The 22,020-nt window shown below is 35.8% G+C and overlaps 1 protein-coding gene across 18 annotated transcripts in view; it reads right to left on the reverse strand.

Moving 5' to 3' along the window:
- alpha-Cat (catenin alpha) overlaps positions 1 to 22,020 on the reverse strand; it is a 99,555-nt gene that overhangs the window by 33,591 nt on the left and 43,944 nt on the right. For 10 of the 18 annotated variants that reach the window (XM_067101392.1, XM_067101384.1, XM_067101382.1 and 7 more), the window contains 6 exons: positions 20,716 to 20,905; positions 19,668 to 19,834; positions 15,668 to 15,877; positions 7,031 to 7,207; positions 3,702 to 3,905; positions 2,499 to 2,614 (listed from right to left, as the gene is read on the reverse strand). In XM_067101392.1, the coding sequence (XP_066957493.1) occupies positions 2,499 to 2,614; positions 3,702 to 3,905; positions 7,031 to 7,207; positions 15,668 to 15,877; positions 19,668 to 19,834; positions 20,716 to 20,905 (1,064 nt within the window). The remainder of the gene's footprint in view (positions 1 to 2,498; positions 2,615 to 3,701; positions 3,906 to 7,030; positions 7,208 to 15,667; positions 15,878 to 19,667; positions 19,835 to 20,715; positions 20,906 to 22,020) is intronic. The other 8 variants (XM_067101394.1, XM_067101390.1, XM_067101387.1 and 5 more) reach the window with 1 other exon arrangement.

Genomic DNA, 22,020 nt, shown 5'->3' on the forward strand with positions numbered 1-22,020 from the left:
GTTTACCGGCGTAAAAATAACAGTAATGTGTTCTTTCATGCCCAGTAGTTTTGATTAAAATACTTTCTCTTCCATTTTAATTACAACTGAGTTTCATCCATGGTGCCAATGCACGATAATTTACAGTATGGTCGTTAGCAGCTTGAACACTGTTTTCTCAGCTTCAGCTACAACTTGCAGCTTAAATTTGGAAGTATGCAGCTTAAATTTGGAAGTATATTTCCTTGATGATCTTTTATCCATACCAAATAAAGGTATAATGTAAAAATATATCAGTCCTATTCTACTTAACGTCATTTGTGCTATAAGCTATAGTAACTGTTTATTACCATACGATGGTTGAAATACCAGGTAAACGGCTGTTGTTATCCTATTCGGTTATAAGCAAAACAACAGTTTCTCGGTCAGTTGTTTATGGCTGTACGCATTTACGCAAGAGTATAACGTTACTAACAATACTTTTATCATTCTCTTTTACTTTTTTAACTAGAAGATGGGATAAAGAGATGGAGGAAAAGTTGTCTATTGTAATTTTGTCTCTCTAACTGCCTGATTATGCTTCTGCCTGTGCCCATGCGAAATTTAAAAATATTTTATAAATAATATTGTCTATCGGTATTAATTACTTACCCCATTCCAAAATCGAATTATTGTAAGGTGAATTATCGTAACTCAAGCATTACCCGAGTATTTTCGTAGTTTTATCACAAAAAGTGCATTTAGTCATGAAAACGAGATGAAAATACAGTAATTATTAGTGAATATTTCTCAGTGAAAAATACCACGAATGGGTGAATTTTCCACGAATAATGGGTAGATACTTTCCACAGAGAAATCCATGAATACGTAAGTCAGCGAATCGTGAGATTGCGAATACTTGGGGTTTACTGTATACAGGATAAAGAAGATTAGTAGGCTTGCTTTCTTCCCTTTGTTTTTAAAAAGGTTACAAGTGTGTCTCACAAAATTAGTAAACTCTCCAAATTTTTACGTTAACATAGTACATTTGCTGGTGAGCGCAAGCTTAGTAATACGGCGCCTGTTCCAAAGAGTGGTTTATCTGCTGACTGCAGCAACTGTAGGCCAATTTCTAATCTCCCTGCACTCTCCAAAGTTGCAGGAAAACTCATCTTTCAGCCATTATGCAAGTATGCTGAATCCAAGTTCAAGCCTAAATGCACTGTAAGAAGTGAATGAGCAGTACTGCAAGCCATAAAGTGACATTAAAACTTCTCCCATTGTCAAGTTTTCAGTATCAAAATAACAAACACTGATCAGCCACTCTTAAATAGATATTATTTGAAGAAAATACACTTCACACCGACAGATACCAAAATTTAAATAGATACACAGATTCAAAGAGGTCATAGGCAGAAAATTACCTGATGTATGGAAACAGATGTTGTTACAAATTCTACAAAAGTGCAGGCTGCAATCATATAGGAGGTAGATATTGTAGTTGGAAACCTTCAAACTTAACCTCAAGCTTACACAAATGAAGAAGTCAATTTAATTCTGGGTTTGCCTATTCAGCAACAACCAGAGGTGTACACAAATAGTTTCCATTTGAACAAGCATTTATAGTTTGAAATTTCATTCTACCTACTTCACCTATCCCTCACCCACGGAGTCACATTTCTCACTCATAGAGCTCACCTGAATGGTTTGCTCTTGCACTGGAGCAAGGTCAAGCTAAAGATAGTCAGTTATGTAGAGACCAAAGAGAGCAACTGAAAATGAAAAGGCACAAAACAATGCAGCTGGGGATAAAGGAACTTCACAAAGAAGCAAAAGTACTGTTTACAATGTGCCCAGCAAAGCAGATTGTTAAGTCATAACCTCCCCTTTGGATATCTATCGCTTGTAAAACTTGGAACTAGAAGATAGCCAGTACAAACTCCTTAACAATAGATCATCACTATACATACACTAGCTGTTTCTTTATCCACAGCATTTCACTCACGTGAGCCCACATTCACAATGCCATTATCACACCTTATCACATGGATAAGACTTCAACATCTTATCAGTACAGTAATGATAAAATCTACCTTATCTGTGATAAAACAATTCCAATGTATGTTCCCCCATATTTCTTAAACTCTAACATTTCTGTTCACAATGTTCCTTCTAAGAAACACTTTTCAACAAACTGAATGGCTTCAAAATACTTATCTCTAATAATAACAAAGTTAAAGTATGACCTCAAATTATTTATCTTTCAATACTACCAAAGCATATCTTCAACATATTTATCTCTGACATTCCTCTGAAAATTGCCTTTTCCCGTCTCATTAAAAGCTGTACACAGTAGCATAAGGATAATCAGCTTTTATCAAAAAAAGATTACAATAAGTCTTTACTATTTAATTCTTAAATAGTAGCTAGAAAACAGACCACATCTCATTTGCTCAATAGGGATTCATTAGACTACTCACTATTGAGTATATGCATTCTACCAAGCCTAAAATTCTAGTCCTTATACATATATCACTCACCTGTCAGAGACATGATCAACAACAGCTTTGCGTAACTGCCGTCGCAGGTCTTTAGTTTTGCGGTACATGTGGTCAATGGCTTTATCAAGGTTTTCAGAAGGCTGCTTACGTCCCATCTATTGAAAAATTCATTTACACGTATTAACTTTCAACCAACAAATGCAAACAGCAATATTTGACTGGCACAAACACAATACTCACCCTAATTCAAGATTCTTTTCATTATCTAAAACTGGCACAGTACTGTATATGTGAATTTTCCAAACTAATTGATATTTAATACAATATTATACAAATATAAAGTATGAAACGCAGGTAAACAATATACTAAACTTACATTATATCTATGGCTAACAGTTACTGTATTTCTACTGGAAATGTTCTTCTTAACAACAACTTTTTTAATATACTTAAATGATAACTGGTGAACCAAACTTTTGGCTACCTGGAAGCCAGCTTCCTACATATGCAATTACATCCATATTTAATCTGATTGGAGGCCACCTTCCCCCTTTAGTCTGGATATTTGAATATTTACTGTAATTTTTTTTAGAAGGTAAGGACAGTACATAGTACAAATGGTGGGCTTGTAGTAGGCAAAGTTCTGGTATTAGCAAAAGTACTTTATGCTGCAATTATTGCAACTGTCACCAAAGCAGTAGCATTTACATACTTTGACTCAACCTGATTACAGACTCCAAAGCCATCAATAATGTACTCAGATGTATGGTATGACATTTAGGTAGTAGACAATGCTCTCTTACCAACTTTTTGCAAGCTCGATTCCAATTTAAAACTAGAAGATCTATTCAAAATCATGTTCTTTCTTTACTGGATTTTGTTTTCATATACAGAATAAAAGTGATAGGCTTAATACTGTACTCCGTGAATATCACTACAGTAGGAATGCATCCCAACATCTACAACTATGTTGAAGACTAGTATGCAGCAACTACCACTTACAGATCTACTTTATTTTCTTTGAAGGAACTGACTGACAGTTACTACAGTCAATGAAGGTAAATTTTCAACTAGTGCTTGTACTTACATATGAACTTGAAAAACTATTTTGCATGATAAAATAAAACACAAGTGTGTACATACTTTATAAAGCTTGGTCAGAATTAAACCTCAAAATTGGTATAAATTTTAGAAAAAAGTCAAATCTACCATAAACAAACTTGAGGAGCCTGATCTACTTACATTATCCATATACTCAGTAAGAAGGTCTTGTAGTGCTTGTCTCACTGCATTACATTCTTCCACAATTTTAAGACGGCGGTCATCACGAGTACAGAAGGAATCTGCCATTAAGGCAGCACCACTTATAATAGATTCTAATCTTTCTTCTAAAGATGGACGGGTGCGCACCTCGTTGTAGGTTAATGGATCCATATTGATACGTTCCTAGAAATGAAACAGATTATAGTCATTCACCTTTGAAATCTAGTACCACATTTGTATCACTTGCCTTACACAACACAAAAAGAAACTGCGCATCATGATAAAAGGGATTTTGACAACGGAAAAATCTATTTCTGGGCTCGACCTGTGTCACCCAGTGAAATGGTTCCAATAGCACACATTTCTAGGTATAAATATTGCTAAATATACCAGAGAAAAAAGCTATCCACAATGCCTAGGTTACTACCCCTGGATCGAGCACCATAAAGGTGTCGGTATGCACTAAGGGGTGAGTGGAAGCCACTATCACAGATGCTTTGCCCAACCGATTTCTCCATTCTCAAAGTCCCCAAAAGAGGGGAGCCGATCTAACCCTTACCTCCGCTCACTGCCACGCATCCCGCGCACCCGCCAAGGTCATTCCAAAATTTAGCACAAACACGAGAAGACCGTGTCTCTCTTTTTCTGTGTGATTTCATCATATTCTGCTTTAATCATGTCATCCCACGAGGATTTCACACCATCTAAGTTGAGTACCTCTTTTCTGGTTGGTTTGTTTAACTGAGAGGCACAATATTTATGACGGTACGTAAAATATGTTTACCAGTGCACAGCCGAACATCGGCCATGTTTGCCTCTGTCGCGTTTTCGGCCTTCAGCTCCATATTATTGTTAGCAGAACGATATTCTGCTAGGTACTTTCATTTACTCCATTAATTGGGGCATATTCTGGAGAATTTACCATGTCGTTGGTTGGAGGCTAGGAACTTAGTTTCAGGGCTTTGTACTTTGCCTAAACATATGAACTAGGCTCAATTTTCTGATCATAGATTTTCAGCCTTTTATTAGTTTCCTTTCCTCCACCAGCAGGCTGGTGCCTTCTCGTTGGTGTGTTTATTATTATCATGATTATAGCTAATGTGTATAAGGATGGATGTCACGTCCATTCCTGGATTAATTTATGTATGTGATTCGGCGTCAGAGGTAGGCCATCTTGGTACCAAACGTACCTACGCCTTCCGTGCCACCGAATCATTTATGTTTATGTATATAATCTTAGGCTAACCCACAGCAGGGTGGTTAACTATATTATATGTTATCTGCTATGTCAAGGTTGGTTTTAATTCTGTCAGTTTGGTAGTTACTAGCCTGGCCTACCTGACCAGGCTGCGATGCGGTTTTGGAGGGCTAGGCTAGGCATGATTTACGCTCTTACACGTTGCTCAGGCTTCTTAACTCACCTGACCAGGCCGTTTTCGGTTTTGGAGGGTGAAGTTAGGCTAGTGGGAGAATTCCTTATTCACACTTAGCCCACCTGACCAGGCCGTTAGGTTTTGGAAGGTGAGGTTAGGCTAGCGAGATTCCTCCCTCACTCTTAGCCCACCTGGCCAGGCCATTAGGTTTTGGAAGGTGAGGTTAGAATAGTGAAGGGGCTCCTCAATTCATACCCTGCCACCTGACCAGACCGATTCGGCTTTGGAAGGTGAGGCTAGATTATCACGTAGGTTCTCCTCTCCCCTCCCCTGTAGCGCCCATCCTAGTGCTCCCTGACCAGACCAAAAAAGTTTTGGTTTTGGAAGGTAGGCTAGGAACGGGAGGTTATGCTCTGGGCCTTTTCGTGTATTTAGCTTAGTCCTTCTTTACCTGAACGTCTAGAATTTGGCGATGTGGCCTGGGCGGGATCCTCGTATGAGAAAAACCGATCGCTTGCGTTCGGCACCTCCGTTTAGGAGGTTGTACTTACGGCTCCTCGGAGGGTGCATCCACCCGACCGTTTGCCGTTCCGCCGGGTTTCCGCCTCTCACCTACCTACCTTTCTCGCGGAAGCAAATTGATAAATGTTCTTCACATCACACATAAACTGCACTCTTCACGTTACCAATTTTCTTACTGTTACTAGTAAGATTAACCAGACCCATGTTCAGGTTCGTAAGGTTTAAAAGGCCTGGTAGATTATGAAGTACTGAATTTATGACTATATTACCATCATAATGATGTGCTGACTTACAAATTCTTGCCAACGATTACACAATATGCAAGTGTCAATGGCAGAAGTATACACATTTAGCCAATTTTGGGCTAAAGCTAAAGAGTACTATATTGGTAAATAAATAAGATTTTAAATAGATAAGTTAGGATATGTAGTAATAATTCCAAATTAGTCTATCAAAAGTAAAACTAACATAATACACATGATATATGATGAACACTACTAGAGACAATTTTTTAAAGACCCATAATATGCAAGCAGGTATAATTTTGTAATTATATCTTGTCATTTGTGATAATTTACCTCTTTTTACCATTTAAAATGGGCTAAAAAAGGATATATCTTAATGTGTTCACACCTGGCCCACAGTGAAATGTCAGGAGTTAAATTAAAGACTTCCTTTTATAAGTTACATTTTGCAGACTCATGAAATTTTGGTATGAATTCATTACCTCTGCATGCAATGGATTTTTTCTGACATATGGAAAAAGAGAAGTTAATCTGATAACTATTTTTTTGGAAAATCAACAAGGGCTAATGTACAATCGACATTTTGTTTATGATAAAATATGTTAAAAGGGTTATATATACAAATCTAAGATTTGTTGCTTTTCGAAATTAGGACAGCTAATCATATGTTTTGAAATCAGGACACTCAAATCAAATATATTTCTATAATGAAGGATAACAAGACTCAATACTAGAAGCCTTTCGATCCTTTACTGTGCAACGTTAAACTTGTCCTCCGAAAAGCATAATAAACATTTCTCAAATGTTACGTTCTATCTGGTACTAATCCAGGTCTTCATGTATTTATTTTAGTTGACTGCTTTACGTGCCTGACTAGTGTATGCTGTGTTTAATAAATGCAAGGTTTCATATTCCTTGTTTCCTTATACTTCATCTGCATTTACTTACTTAGTATATCAATATACATAAAGTACAAGATTTCATTAAGATAACTACATGCATATATATTATGCACACTTTTCAAAAAGAAGAAAAACTTTTCCAAAACTTTATGACAAATCACACAGTGATTTCTTGGATGATGTATTTTGTGTACATGCAATAATAACCTTAAATTTCCCTCATTATCTTACAAGAAAAAAAGCTGTAAACATTACACAGTACTCACATCAAAGTCATCAAGAGCTGAGGCTAATTCTCCTGGACCTTCATAAGGCATCTGAGCAGCACCAGTCGCCTTACCCTGAGCTACATCACTTATTGTATTAACTGCTTCACAGACTTGTTTAAAAACAAAGTCTCTATTAGCCTTCGCTGCCGCCAACTCAGGATGTCGAACATAAGCCTGGGAAAAGTCAGGAATGTATGAATGTTGGTATTAACCATACATGGATATCAAGACAGTAAAAAACATAAGGAAGCTTTTTAAGTATATTAGCAAACTACATTTGGTATTAAACACTTCATCATTGTTTCGAAAAACAAGCAAGCTCTTGAAACAAAGACAACACAATACTATTCAAAATTCATAGATCATGCACTCCAATTATTCAAAAGAGCTGTGAAGGATACATACACTGTAATGTAACAGGCGCACTGCATAACTATCAGGTCATTTTACCTTACAAAAAATATACCCATCACTGAGGACAGTTTCTAATGTGGGCTGAGGTAGAGGCCATGGTGAGTGCCCTTTCAGATATAAAAGACTACCATTACAAATTTTGTAAGAAGAGCTTTAACCCACTGTTCCTTGTGGTAGGGCACTCCCAAGACTTGGATTTATCAAAAATGGATAACCAAATGAGCAAGTCAATACAAAACTACTAAGCATACTGGACTTAGGTATAAAAACAGTGTGCAGCCACAGCCTGCATCTAAAAATACCATCAAGTTTTGTAACACAATGATGGCACCTGGTGTTCTGCAGGCTATGGCAAGCAACTACTGATGGACATGAAGATCTTCATTACTTGTGAAAGCAAAAGAACAGATGACAAAGGGTCCTGTGGGACAGTCCTAGCTACCAAGTGTTTACACCTTCCCACATAGTCAGGTGTAAACAACAATCCTGGAACGACCAATCTTTAATATCCACAACTCTCACATAAAAGAGCACAAGGACTCTTGCACTGAGGGGCTCTTGCCATACCTGATAAGAAGGCAATGACAAATCCCACGTGGACACGAAAGGATGGCAGGTCTTACCTATCAAACATTTACAAATCTGCTAGGGAACAGTGATATTAAAACCAAGCAATTACATAACTAATACTGCATACCAATATGTAAAACAGAGCATTAAAGGCCATTGGCATCAAAACAAAAGCAAGGCAGCCTGTCAGCAAATAGTAACAATGAAAAGAAATTGGCACACTATCAGAGTACAAAAAATCTTAGAAGTATAAGTATTAACAACAGCCAGGGAAATACTTCCAGTAGTTGAAACAGTACCAAAATATTACACATGAAAAAATATAAAATACAAAAATACAAATCTCATACCTATTGAGAATGAAAATCACTAATGCCAAGATGGGATACCCAAAAGGCACAAATTAGCAAAGGGTACCAAAAACTATGCAAAACTCCCAACATTATAATGAAAAGTAACAAGCACCTACACTGCTCACCATGCAGGAAAGCAAATCAACAAAGGTTAGTGAAGCAAAAACATACTGCAAATACTAATTCATTGCTTGTTAGCTATTTCTAGCACATAACCTTACAAAAATTACATCAAACTACAGAAGAGTATTAAATACAAAACACTGAAAAACACTAAAATAGCACTAACAACTGTAACGAAGCATAACTCTCGCAATACACAACTAAATGTGTGACAACTAAAGTTAGTCACATCACAAAAGCCAGCAATCCACTAATAACAGATGAATGTAGTGGACAAAAATTACCAAGGAAAGAAGCAAAGAAGATATTAAACTTAGAAATGGACAATCTACACAAGTTAAGTAAGTACAATGTATACAAAGTAGTCAGGAAATTCATAAATGTATGCTATATCTCTTTTATCATATGCCAAATGAAAGTAAAAAAGGCTGGAAAAGAAAGATTAATTATATGATGAATAAAAAAAATTATTAAGATTAACATTGGATACTAGTACTGTAATCTTGCAGTGAGGAAACAATCTGGGAAATTCTGGTAGACTGCATCATGCTATTGCCGATCTTCTTCCTCTTAAGACACAAAAAAAACTATAAAGTCTGGAGACATTTATAAACCAACAAGGTAAGGCCAATGTGAGTGGTGGGGTTGTGATGAAACACAAATAATTTCAATCAATATGCATATAAAATGGTAAAAGAATGAAGCATGACATTGTGAGCTAGGTGATGAATTAGCTATACATTGAGGATGTCTTAACTGATGACATGACCTCAACTTTTATTGAAATTTACCCACCTCAATTTGTTATTTTCATGTCATAAAACAAACAATAATATAACAGGAAATGACAAAACTACTTAGGGAATAGTGCATATTCCCTCTACTACTATAAATACAAGTATCTGTACTTCATGTTTGTCCCAGTGGGGGTACCACTTACACTGTACATTGCAAGGTATAATGTAAACGATACTATAAATTCGGCTTTCTACCCTTTTCTCTTCACTGATTCCTTTGGCCTTTTCTTACTTTGCTGTTCAACTACTTTTACATAGCTCCAATTTTCAATTCTCAGTCAAGGTCAAATCAGGGCCCATGAGTCCAGAAGTGCAGTAGTCTCGTATTAACCCAACATTGAAAATGAATGCATGAATAGCTTCATCTAGCTTTACTACTCATGGTGTGCATGCAGTTACACCATCTTACAAGCTTCTCATACCTCCGCTACCTTTCTTCACCAGCTCACAGGCCTCTCTTACCTTTTGTTCCCAGAGACTTTGTCTTGGGAAGTTTCATCCAAATTACTTATTGAGCACTACGATAGATATATTATGTACTTCACAAAGTCAATAGTGAAAATACATTCTTCAGATTTTCTCTCCCCTCCTTGTAATTTTTTGTACAATATTTTCTTTTGAATTAAACACTCTTTAATTTTATGAGAGTCCATCCAATGAGTCTTCTCCAATCCATATGGGTATAAACTAAACTGAATCAGAGTCCCCCTACTCAAGGCCCCTAAAACTGTCAATATGATGCCTGTGTATTCTCAAGCAATGGCAGTACAGGCAGTCAAGTTTCTTCCACTGATAGGCATACAGCAATGGGGATAAAACCCTGGTATTGCAAACTTTTACAGAGCAAAACACTTCAACTGGCTCAGAATTTAAGCCACGGGCCAAGCGCTGGGACCTGAGTTCAATCAGCGCAGGATTGGAAATTAATAGCAAAAAGGTTTGAAAGGTTTAACATGAGGAAAACCTCACCTTTGCACTGTGAAACACTTGTTAGGAGAGGGTGGAAAGTATGACAGAAGAAAGAATATGAACAGAGGTACTGTAAAAGGAATGAAAGGGGCTGCAGCTAGGGGCTGAAGGGACGTGCAAAGAACCTTACGTAGTGCCTACAGTGCACCACTTAAGGTGCACTGATGGCACTACCTACCTACGGGGGATATGAGTGGTAAAAGTTAAAAGAAAATATCAACACTCTAGTCAACATTCATTCCCCCTTGCTGTCTAACAATTTTTGTAGACCTACAAGATATGCTGTATATTTGCAGCCTTTGAAATACATCATATCTTATAGGTTGGTTTAATATAATGTAAAACAAAAACAAGTGACTGTAGTTGCCAAAAAAAAAGTCACCTAAATTCTAAAACTACCACTGTATCCTAGGCTAATGACGGTAATAAGCAAAATGTAAATTTCGAGATTTATAAAACATAGGTTGAAAGACAACATAACATAAGACCTTGTAATCTTGCAAAAAAAAAAAAAAAAAAAGGATGGCACTACTTTTTTATCCTCTAATAATGAAGATGGGCAAGCAAGCAGAAAGTGCTAAGAATCTTTTCCCAAAAGATACCTCACCCTTCAAATCCACTCTGATTTCTCAGTTCTGCTTTGAATAAATTTATCTTTTATAAACACTCGTAAACAGACATTTTCATGCAGTGGAAATGTCACCCTAGTTACCAGAACGAGATTTATTTGAAATCCATTCCCTTCTCTAATACAATGTCCTCTTCAGAAAATATTTGACCAAACAATGAAATTTCAATTACAAAGCTTTAGAGAAATATTGAAGGATATCTTAATCATAAAAGTTACATATCTCTACAGCAAAACAAGAATACTGTCAAATTCTAGAATCAAAATAGAATAAACAATATTATTTAAATGGCTTATGACACAATACAAGCATTAAAAGAAAAAATTAAACGTCTTGTAAATCCTAGAAATCATAAAGATATAACAATGCTTGAATGTGTTCAAAAGATTTACCCTGCAAATGTGCCCTCAAGTGTGGTAAGAGTAACTTACAGATTAACAAGTAAAAAAGAGAACTGATACGCAAAACAACTCCATGCCTTTGAGAAGAATTAACGAATAAAAAACCAAGAGAACTGGTAAGCAGAGCAACTCCATGACTTGAAAAGAACTAAGTTTATAAGTTCATTATATCACATGCATTATCATCAAAAGGTTAAAAACAGCAAAACTCTGTAGTTAAAGTCAGAAAAGAAAGAATTACAATTCAAATGTCTTGGAATGACAGTTTTCTGTACCACAAACACTAATTATCTCAGATTGCTTAAAAACAAGATTTCCTAAATGAAACCTAATCAACAGAAATTGCAGGATGCATGGTATAAATTGGTAATAAATATCTCGTTCAAGCTGAAAATAATATAAATATGACGATTGTAAAAAGACCAAGGAAAGCAAAGCTTGGACATGAAAAAATAGCAATAAATGCAGAGGAAAAGATTTTTATGTGAGATGCCAGGTCATCAAGGTTAATACAGCAACAATTACTAACAAGGATGAAGTCACTCAAACAATGTTCCGTTCTGGCAATCTAACAGATTAACACAACATAAAAGGCATATCTTCATTCTTCACATTATTAAGAGAAGCTGTACAGTAAGTGCACTTTTCAATGCAAATGCCAAAAATCACTGAGAATGAAAAGAATAGCTAATATTTCGTACGCTTCATAAAATTCATTCCATTACATATTTCGTTCTTAACTGGTATAATTCATCATAATTTATTAGTGGGTAGTAACTGATATATATATGGAGGAGTCCCATGGAAGAATTCACCTCTCTAACTTACTGGCACCTACACTCTCTAACTTCTAACTGCATCTGTGGAATGTTTGTGCAGTCAACTGTTAAGACAGAAGCAGCAGGTCATAGTAATTCCTCTTGTGTTCACATGGAGAAAAACTATTTCTTAAAACCAATGCATCTATTCTAATGGAATGCAACCAAAGGCTATCCATACTAACTGAGCATTCATGAAGGTGATCAGCTGTAGGTTCCTAACTGCTAATTTCAAATGGGGGTACTGATCGAACAAGGACCCTAACTAATAACTGCTAACTGGTATAATAACAGCACAGAAACATATGCAGGTGAAAATGGGACAAGGAATATTTCACACGAATCCATCAAGAAATTAGCTGGGTGTGATGAATGTGTCATCTTTCAGGAGGTAGAAAGTTGGGAGTGGTTTGGCATTATTCAAAAGAAAAAAACTGCTTGAAAAAATCAAGGATAAAGCTTTCCAATGAATGAAGACTTTCTCATTTTGCAGATTTCCAAAGCCATTCTTCATGACCAGAAAATAAATTTTACCCCTCAAGAATATTTAAACTTACACATACGATGCTAGGGGTACAAGCTCATGCAATTACTGACCACACCACAGCACACTGTTCTGTGCAGAAGTCAGTGGTAAATGTGCCTACCTACTATCAGCCTTAAGCATGTACCATACAAAAATAGTCTCCAAAGCAGGACAGATGACATTGTAAGTATATTTTCCACAGGATGTATATTGATTTTAATGTAACAGGATAGTCAACTTTTAGCATAATATCTTCCCAAGCTCATTCTAGGTCATTACCAACAATACTGTAAATCACTTTTTCTTGTGATATATATGAACATTCATGCTTGAAAGTTATGCTCTCATTTAACTGTCAGTTACATTCACATTCATAAACATCCTGTGGAAGAGTTATTTCCAAGGTTACTTTACAGCAAGTACAAAATGTACGTTAGATTTATGAGAGGGAGATAAAAGTTTTTTGCCTTAGCATGATCAGTAATGCTGTGTGGTTTTAACTCTTGAAGCATCTTAGATAAGATTTCAAGCCTGCTAGAGGACTAAAATCTATTCTCTTATTCAACTACATCTGGTGTGTCTTGGAAAATGAAAGGATGAGCAATTGTTGTAGAGCATCTTGACAGTAATGGATATCATTTAGTCTTTCTTTTTCCTTTTTTTTCTATGGGAAAAAGTGCCAATGTATCCATCCTCCAGAAGGTCACCTCAGTTAATATTTGGGGACCAAAATCACTGATCAGCAACCATAAAAGATAGAAGCTCGTGGAACCTAATGCAATGCAATGCTTCTCAAACATGCTGATCATTTCCTTGTGCAAGACATAAAACTAATCCAATCCAAAGATGATCAACTCTTTCGTCACACAAGATGAGTTAACCACACAGAAACCAATGCCATCCTTGAAGAGTTGTGTGATGCCTCTTCTGTTTCAAATTTCATGGTCCCTCTTCATGCATCAAACAATACTTTTGTTCTCTGGACATTCTCTGCACATCAACAACATGAAGATGTGTAGAAATAACAAAAAATAAATGTAATGCACTTATTGCTTCATATCTTGTAACCACAGAAACAAGTCATTTGCAAGTGAATTTAAATTACATACAGCTGAACCTTAAAAGTATACCATTCACTTATGCCATCTTTTATTTTATAAAAATCATATTTAAATCTGATATATCATTAGTTGTTATTCTTAATTTTATTCTACATGAAATAAATAACAAAATATATAGAGAATATGGCAGGAAACAGCATACTGTGTCAGAAACTGCCTATGAGAAGCATATACAAGATGCAAGTCAATGAACTTGCATATAACTAGACACCACCCAAACATTACACCCATGAAACTTCTCGGCAAAGAAGGCAAAGCCACTCAAGACTCAGCAGGACCCTAGCTCACAGAGACAAAAAGATCTTGTGCCACTAAAAATCTATCATGAATCTGAGTGGGATTTTATCTCTCGACCACCATAGTGGGAAGTAACTGGTAATACTAATAAGATACCAAGATCAATAAAAATCTATTTCAATTGATTATAGTACCCTATATGACATGCAACATGTAGATTTCAGTAGATTTCATTTCTGTTCAGATAATGAAATATACTATCACTGTTCTTACACATCCATAAGATATTCTGGGGGGTTCAAAAATTTATCTCTGGTAAAATACTCCATTCTGGATAATCAATTATGAGCTTAGAACTCATTTTCTTTTATAGCTTGCTGTGAATTTATTTTTCATGACAGAATTCAGTATTTCGTCTCACTTTAAAAGCTAAATAACTGTACTGTACTGCATAGAATGCTGTAATTGGTCTCACTTTATAGCTAAATAACTGTACTTTATTGTATATCTTTAAAGATTATAAACAATAAAAATTATGCATTCAAGTTAGCAGAAAAAACTTAAAATTCTTTATTTTCATATAAAAAAAATCTATAAATCTGTCTTCCACAAGGAAAATGTGCAGGAAACTTCCTTTCCAAAGATATATGTGCCAATGCTATTCATGAGAGGCATTACAAATAAAAAAAATTACTGCCAATTAGTGAGAGATGGTAAATTCCCTCTACGGACACCTCAATCACTGGTTATTCACCATGAATGATACAATATCAATATAGAAAATTATTCAAACTACCATGCTAAGTAGACAGCAGCATTTGTATAGGACTGCTTCTTAGCTCATATGAACCATTACAAATAAGCTTCAAATACCACATATACTTGTGTATCATGTATATCAGAGACCTTAATTTTAACAATTTCTGGGGCTCACATCATAAGTGAATTACAGTTACAACCCTAGACTACCTTATTCATCTAAACATTTCAATTTCATGAAAATTGTTAATACTACAGTAATTAAATATACTATGATAGTCTACAACATAGTTTGCTCTGTACAACTAGCTGAGCATATTCTTGGTAGCAGGGGATATGGAGCAGTGATATCAGCTGACAAACAAGTGGTTGAAAGTGAAAAAAGAATTTTCTCTACCTTGTGGTTGTTCATTTAAGACAAGTACACTACTAGTGAATATTTTTTTTATTAAACTGATGACTTTTTATCCACTGTAAGTTTGGTAATCATAGCAACAAAGTTTAAATGGACCCATGATACACAAATAAATATGGTTCTAGTCAGCTGAACTGTATTTAGAATAAGAAAACACATGCATTGATAAAGAGAAATCAGGTTGTTATAGTGAAAGAAACACATTGATGAGGGCTGACTTATATATAAACATCTAAAACAACTAAAGCATTAAAGCTAAAACACTAATGAGAAGTGATATAAGCTGCATCCATAACCAACAAAATTTTACAATGAACTGTAGAGCATAAACAAATGTTACTCACTTCGTCATACACAAGGCCTAACTAGACATGTAAAACAAAACCTTCAGCTATCATTTGCTTGTCAATAACTAATATTTCATACATATAGTATTGTGTTGCTTATGAATACAGTTTAATGTGACTGTTCTTTGCAATCCTTTCATTCTCTTCTCTCTTACCTTGGAGGCTGTTAACAGCATCATAGAATTTTTCTTAAGCACTGCACGTGCTGAAGCCAGGTCATCCCTTAGTCGAGGATCTTTCAATTCATTCTGACGCTTAGCTGCCTGATTAATCAAGTCACTAGTGTTCTTACCAAACAGACGGAAATTGTCCAGAAGTTCTGACTGACTGGATGCATTTTTCACTTTTTCTAGGTCATCTTCAACCTGTAAAAAGTTTTAAAACAACATGAAGTATAATACAGATGTCCCTTGCTATTTATAACAATAAGTTATTGAGGACCTTCAACTTATTAAAATATACAAATATTTCAGTCCCCTTCAAATATGCAACCTTTCAACACTACAAGAGGGACACTTTTGAATACTACTGTTTTGCAGAATTACTGCAAACCACTTGGTGAATTTTAAACTAATTTCAAATACTCTTACACCTTATTTTTAATGAACATTTTTCAATTAAACTTCACATCACAAAGTTACTCCTGTTGTTATTATAGTATTTTCTATCAACTAATATTTCCTAATTCTAAGACAAAAATTTCTTAGTGGTGTTTCCATAGCACTCATGCTGTGTATCACAAGCCTCAAAAATATAAGATCCTTTTTTCCACAGATTTTTTTTGCTCATCAAAAATTTAGCAAGCATTGGAAACACAAGAAACACAAGAAATTATCTTGTGACCACTACCGATGATAACATTTCCTGTTAAACTAAACATCAAAAACAACTGGCTTTCACATTTTCCATTATAATAATCGAGTTATTTTTTCCAAATCCAACTACTGTTTATGTGTTTTTCCACAACAATAAAAAAAAAATTTAGATCTAGCAGTTAATATATGAAAATGGCAACATGCCCCCAGAAAACCTTCAAAATTCACAGACAAAACTTTATTCACACAACTACTTTGCTGCTAGGTTGGGTTCTTATTTTCATGTATGTGAGGAAATAATATCAGTGTATGTAAAAAATAAATACTAATACAGTTGCTCCTAGTCTTTTTATGATCTAAATATAAATGAGTTGAAGAAAATACCTGATACATCAAATGTTTATTGTTTCTTAAGAAAAATAATCTTGGCTATAAGTAAGGAAGGCTAGCAGCCACTGGACTAAATATTCTGATTGGCAATGTTGATGTTCAAGCAAATAATCAATTTTTATATCACTAATAATGTAGAAGGGGAATTTGAAAGAGTGAACCAATGGCATTTGGCCATTTCTCTCCAACTTTGCTAATACTGTAAGAACTTTTTGACTGGATTGTTTTGTTGTATTTCCACCTTTATTTAATGTGTTAGTGCAATTCTTTTACATCCATTCATGAAGTACGGGCATAATGTGGTCAGTACTCAACACAAAGTACTACTGCTCATCTCTGCTTTACTTAACAAATCAGCGATTCAGTAAATTACTTCAAGTTTTTACAGTGTGTTTAACCCTCTTCGGTTCTCGATTACATCATCATCATTAAAGACGTTAAGGAGTTGGTGAAGCGATCCATCAAGAGGGACAGCCTTCTGATATCTGCACACCCAAAGGGTACTTCCTTACTTTCCTAACCCTCTGAGGAGATATATTTTTCATCTAGAGGAGAAGTATTTCAAGTACTGTTCCCTGTGTTTTGGCCTGGCATCTTCTTTACAAGTCCTCGGCCAAAAATGTGCCCCAACAACAGCTTGATGGACTGACTGGCCATAATGCTCTGGAGATATCCAACCAGATACTTGGTATCTGTGGTTACTAAAACAGGACTGTGCCCAGACCGGGTCCATTTTTGCAACCGGGCATAAACCAGGTCTGGCAACTAAACTGAAGGAAATCTGCATGCTTCCATCCACATAGACAATAATTTTGGAGACGTAACTTGACAACATGACAGTACTAATGTATCTTTCAGCAAACACGATTCTGAGACTCCTTTTGATGACCAACATCAGCTTTGTCCTCCAATCAAGAAGTCTGAAGACTAATGCCACAGGGCTGTTTCAGAATGATGTCCCTGCAGTTACAGCTTCCAAGTATCACTCAACTGTGGTTTCTCATATTGTCACCCTCCGTCAGTCATAGAAAAAGCCTGTTAGCTCTCCTGTGGTGACAAGACTATGAGAGGTCAAGTGTTCCTTCCGTCCAAACAGTTTCAGAACTGCTTCATGGTCATTTCCACACTTTGTGACAGTGTTTCTTCTTGGATAGTAGTCAATAAGGGACCAGCCATACATAGACAGGAAGCAGTTCATCTAATTGCTGAAACTGCTGGGTGTTTTCTGGGTTCTCTGTCATTCTTTCAAAAATAAAGTCATGAATGTTCAAAATATTTGTGCTAAAAGGAAAAAATCTTCATCTTCATGCTATACTTTCAAGTTGTGAGAACTTCTTTATATACAACTTCCCTTCCAGTAGATGTTAGTACACCTTCCCTGAAACTTGCCAGCCAGGAAGAAACCCTAAAGCTGTTGCTCTACCACAGTTAGTTAGTCTATCCAATCACCACATTTATCTCAAGGGCTCCAGTGTTCCCCTACAAATCAGTGCCTTCAGACACTGTTTGTGTATGAATTCAAGGGATGCAGAATTACCCTATTTTAACTACTTGAAACTCCACTAATGTAAGTTACTATCAATGGGCCTTGGATATCTCTTCCAACATTAAATAGAAGGGCTCCCTCACAGGATAATCATTACCCAGAAACTTCATGGAGTCCTCTGTCTTTACCTGGACTGCTTAAGAGCTGGTTTGAAAGTCATTCTCTTACTGTCTTCCCACGAAGGCTGATTTCCTATGATGGCTGATTTTTACATGTAGTAACAAGCTACATGTTTTGAAGAACAGTCACCTTTTCCAAATGCTGGTCTTTGAAGAACAGTCACCTTTTCCAAATGCTGGTCTTCAGTCAACATGCCTTCTCCCAATTTCATTGACAAGACTCAGCTGACACTCCTTATGCAAAGTCCATCCTTCCCTGCCTAGTAAAAGACCTCCATCTATGCTTCTGAAGAGGATAACACTTTGCAAGTACATAGGTCAAAACTTTTTCTGCAAGTGTATCAAAAGAGGAAGCCAATCTCCAGATTAAAGTGTCTGTTCAAGAGGTCAGGCCCACTAATTTTCCAGTGCCCTAAAGAGCATTATTACATTTAAGGCCATCCTAATTGTACATTTGTAGAGATGTTAATCTACGTTTACTTATCTTCTGAAACAATGTGCAAGTGGGTTGCAATTGTTCATTCTCTCTCCATTCACAAGAGATGAAATCTCCACAAGTTCTAATCTTTATACATTTCCTATGAAGGTTGGTTGACCTCTGCACCTAATTAGTATCATAATACAATCTACTACCTCACTGTCAGAACTTTGCTACTTAAATTACCCTTCAAGTTTACCTTGGACATTGGTCCCTCACTTAATCTCTCCCAAAGAGCTCAGCTGGACCTAGCAAACCTTTGCTATAGGTGTGGATCATACTTTCTTGGCCTCTCACCTAAATAATGAATCAGGCTAATTATTGGTGGTGGGTTTGGTATGAAACAACTGAAATTTTCAGCATAAAATTTTTCATATAAACCCATCAGTCACAATGAATTGCTATCTTCTAAGTCACTTCATCCTGGCTGTTATAAATTTCCCATGAAAGCAAGACATCATAAGTTCCTTCGTACCTGTGAGTCAAAGGTGAATATATGCAGTCACTATGTTAATTATTTTCTAGTAATTTCCTCTTCCATCTTGAAGACTTCAGACATTAGGTGTCTGACAATCTGACACTACAACTACGGCTAATTATAACTGATGGATTTGTATGAAAAATTTATTTTTATGCTAAAACTTCAGGTGTTTTTAATTAAAATTTTCCATTAAGAGCTTCTAATTATCTTGATCCAACATCAACCTAATTTACTTATCCTATGAATTTCTCTAGCATGCCTTCAATTAACATGAAATCTGTTTCTATATGGCAATCTGACATTCCAGTCTCAAAAATAAACCTTACCACTTGCAAGCTTTTTAACAAGCGATGAACATCCACCATATCTGCTAATATCAATAATCGGGTGACAGCTGACAATAGGTTTCTAGCTGCACGCACCATGTTGCCGCGTTTGACACTGCTGCAAGGATCTTCGGCAAACTCCCGAGCTGCCCGTGACATGGTATCTCCTTTGAAAAAGATGGAGTAAAGAACTACTTAACATCTGTTACATGAAAAAACACAACACCAAGCAGCATTAAATGTGGAATCAATACTAAAGAGAAAAATAATAAAAATAGATTAAAAAGAACAAAACAAACACTTTTACTTACAAGTTAGCTCAGATCGCACCATTTTTTATACACAAAAAATGAGCCATTCATCAGATACCTTAAATGTTTATATATTTTTTGTAAACATCCTAATAAAATAGAATAAAACATAAACAAGACTTTTATTTCCACACCAGCTCTGATCATATATTCATATATAATATATAATAAACAAGCCATTTACCAGATACCCTAAATGTTGATGAATGTTAAGTAAACATGATACTGTCAATATTTGAAAGTCTTAACCATCATCTTAAAGATTGCCTAACAAAAGTTTCTATGATAATTACCACTAACGAACAGTAAACCTTAAAGAAAAGTTCGCCTTAGCTATATTTCTATCCTTATCTCTTTTTTTATTCACAATTATAACACAAGGACTGTAAACTATCAGAGCATATACATTCACTCACTGTGCGTTTTTTATAAAGAATACTACCACCCATCTCTCACTTACTTGGTACGACACCACTTGAACATAAAAGTATAGACCACATGAATCTACTTACCTCCAACGGTAACCACACTAGATCCAACATACTTATGTAAACAACTAAAAAAAACATTCACACCCCTTGCCTTGGAACTTCTTCAGCATATAAGATAGCACCATTTTGAAACAATCACGGATTGTGAATTGTATCACTAGTGGCCAGTTCACGAATATTAACTATTTAACTATAACAATAAGTTAGATTAAATGACTCACAGCAATTTCAAAGCTAAAACTTTACCTGTTTTCCTGACTTCCTCTACAGCCCCAAGCATTTCACCTCGAATATCAGGGTTTTCATAAGCAATCTCCTCTCCTCGTTCAATGAAATTGGCCGTAGCCGCTTCAACTGCTGCGACCAGGACATGAGCCCTCTTACTCCTCCCTTTTTTCTTTTTGGAAGGTCCTTTTGTATTAACGAGCGTAGTGACCTAAATTAAATTAAAACGCATATTACCAGACTGGTTAACGATAATAAAGTAACGCTAAGGATATTATATAAGTCCTATATAAATACAACAAATACTGTAGGTTTACATTAATGTTATCAAGTTTATCTCTCTTTATTGTCATGAAAACCACAATAACATTTCTATAATTTTACTTATGTAAAGACATAACTAGGAAAGTGGAATGATAAATCAACTTGATAGGAGACTTGGAAATCAAATGTGCCCACTGAAGATACATTGATCCCTCTCTAAAAGGACGTTCAAGACTAAAGCTATTAAAGGTATTTTCACATTCTTCATAACTAAATAACCTCCTTTGCACAATGTAACTTTCATGACAGCACCCAGTAGTTTAAATTCAAGAAGTCACCATCAGCAAAGGCAAAGCAAGCTGCAGGAATTCTATGGGTAATCCTAACAGCTAAAGATATAGGGGCATGATCAATACAAGAGAAATGACAAAAGAATGGTGTTTTACGTAATGGGTGAAAACATAGAAAAAGAGGATTCAGAAAAATGCAACAACAAAATGCTGAAATTCAAGAATGGATTGTGTTGACATCATCACACAAGAGGGTATTACAGAAGAGCCATGATTCTGACCATGGGGAAGGCCCATATCATGGTGACATAGCCATATGAGAACCTGAACCCAGTGTGAAATCAGATACACAGCCTGCAAGTTAAAAGAGAATGGATATCCCTCAGATATCTACCCGCATAAAGGTTAATCAATCATGCAACATATGCATCTTGAAGGTAGACAGAGAATAATGCTAGTAGTTGCTTACAAATGCCTATCTATATCCAAAATTAAATACATTTTTTTTTCTCTTGAAACCACCACTCTCATGCTTTGGAGGCTCACTACTAAGAGTGTGGGAAAGTAGTTTCACAATTAACTGACAAGCTGAATCTTCCCCAGGTTCTGGCTATCCCCTGGTCATAAGAATGAGCCGGGGACCAATAATTCCTGTAACCTCCTATTCAGGAATGAACTATTGTAACAATTTTAACAAGAGAAACTCCAAACCCTCCAAAGGTTGGACAAAATATGAAAGGCAATGCAACAAACAAAAACAATTTAGCAAGGC

This window comes from Macrobrachium rosenbergii, chromosome 57 (genome assembly GCF_040412425.1).
Source record: "Macrobrachium rosenbergii isolate ZJJX-2024 chromosome 57, ASM4041242v1, whole genome shotgun sequence".
In the NCBI taxonomy this organism is placed as follows: domain Eukaryota; kingdom Metazoa; phylum Arthropoda; class Malacostraca; order Decapoda; family Palaemonidae; genus Macrobrachium; species Macrobrachium rosenbergii.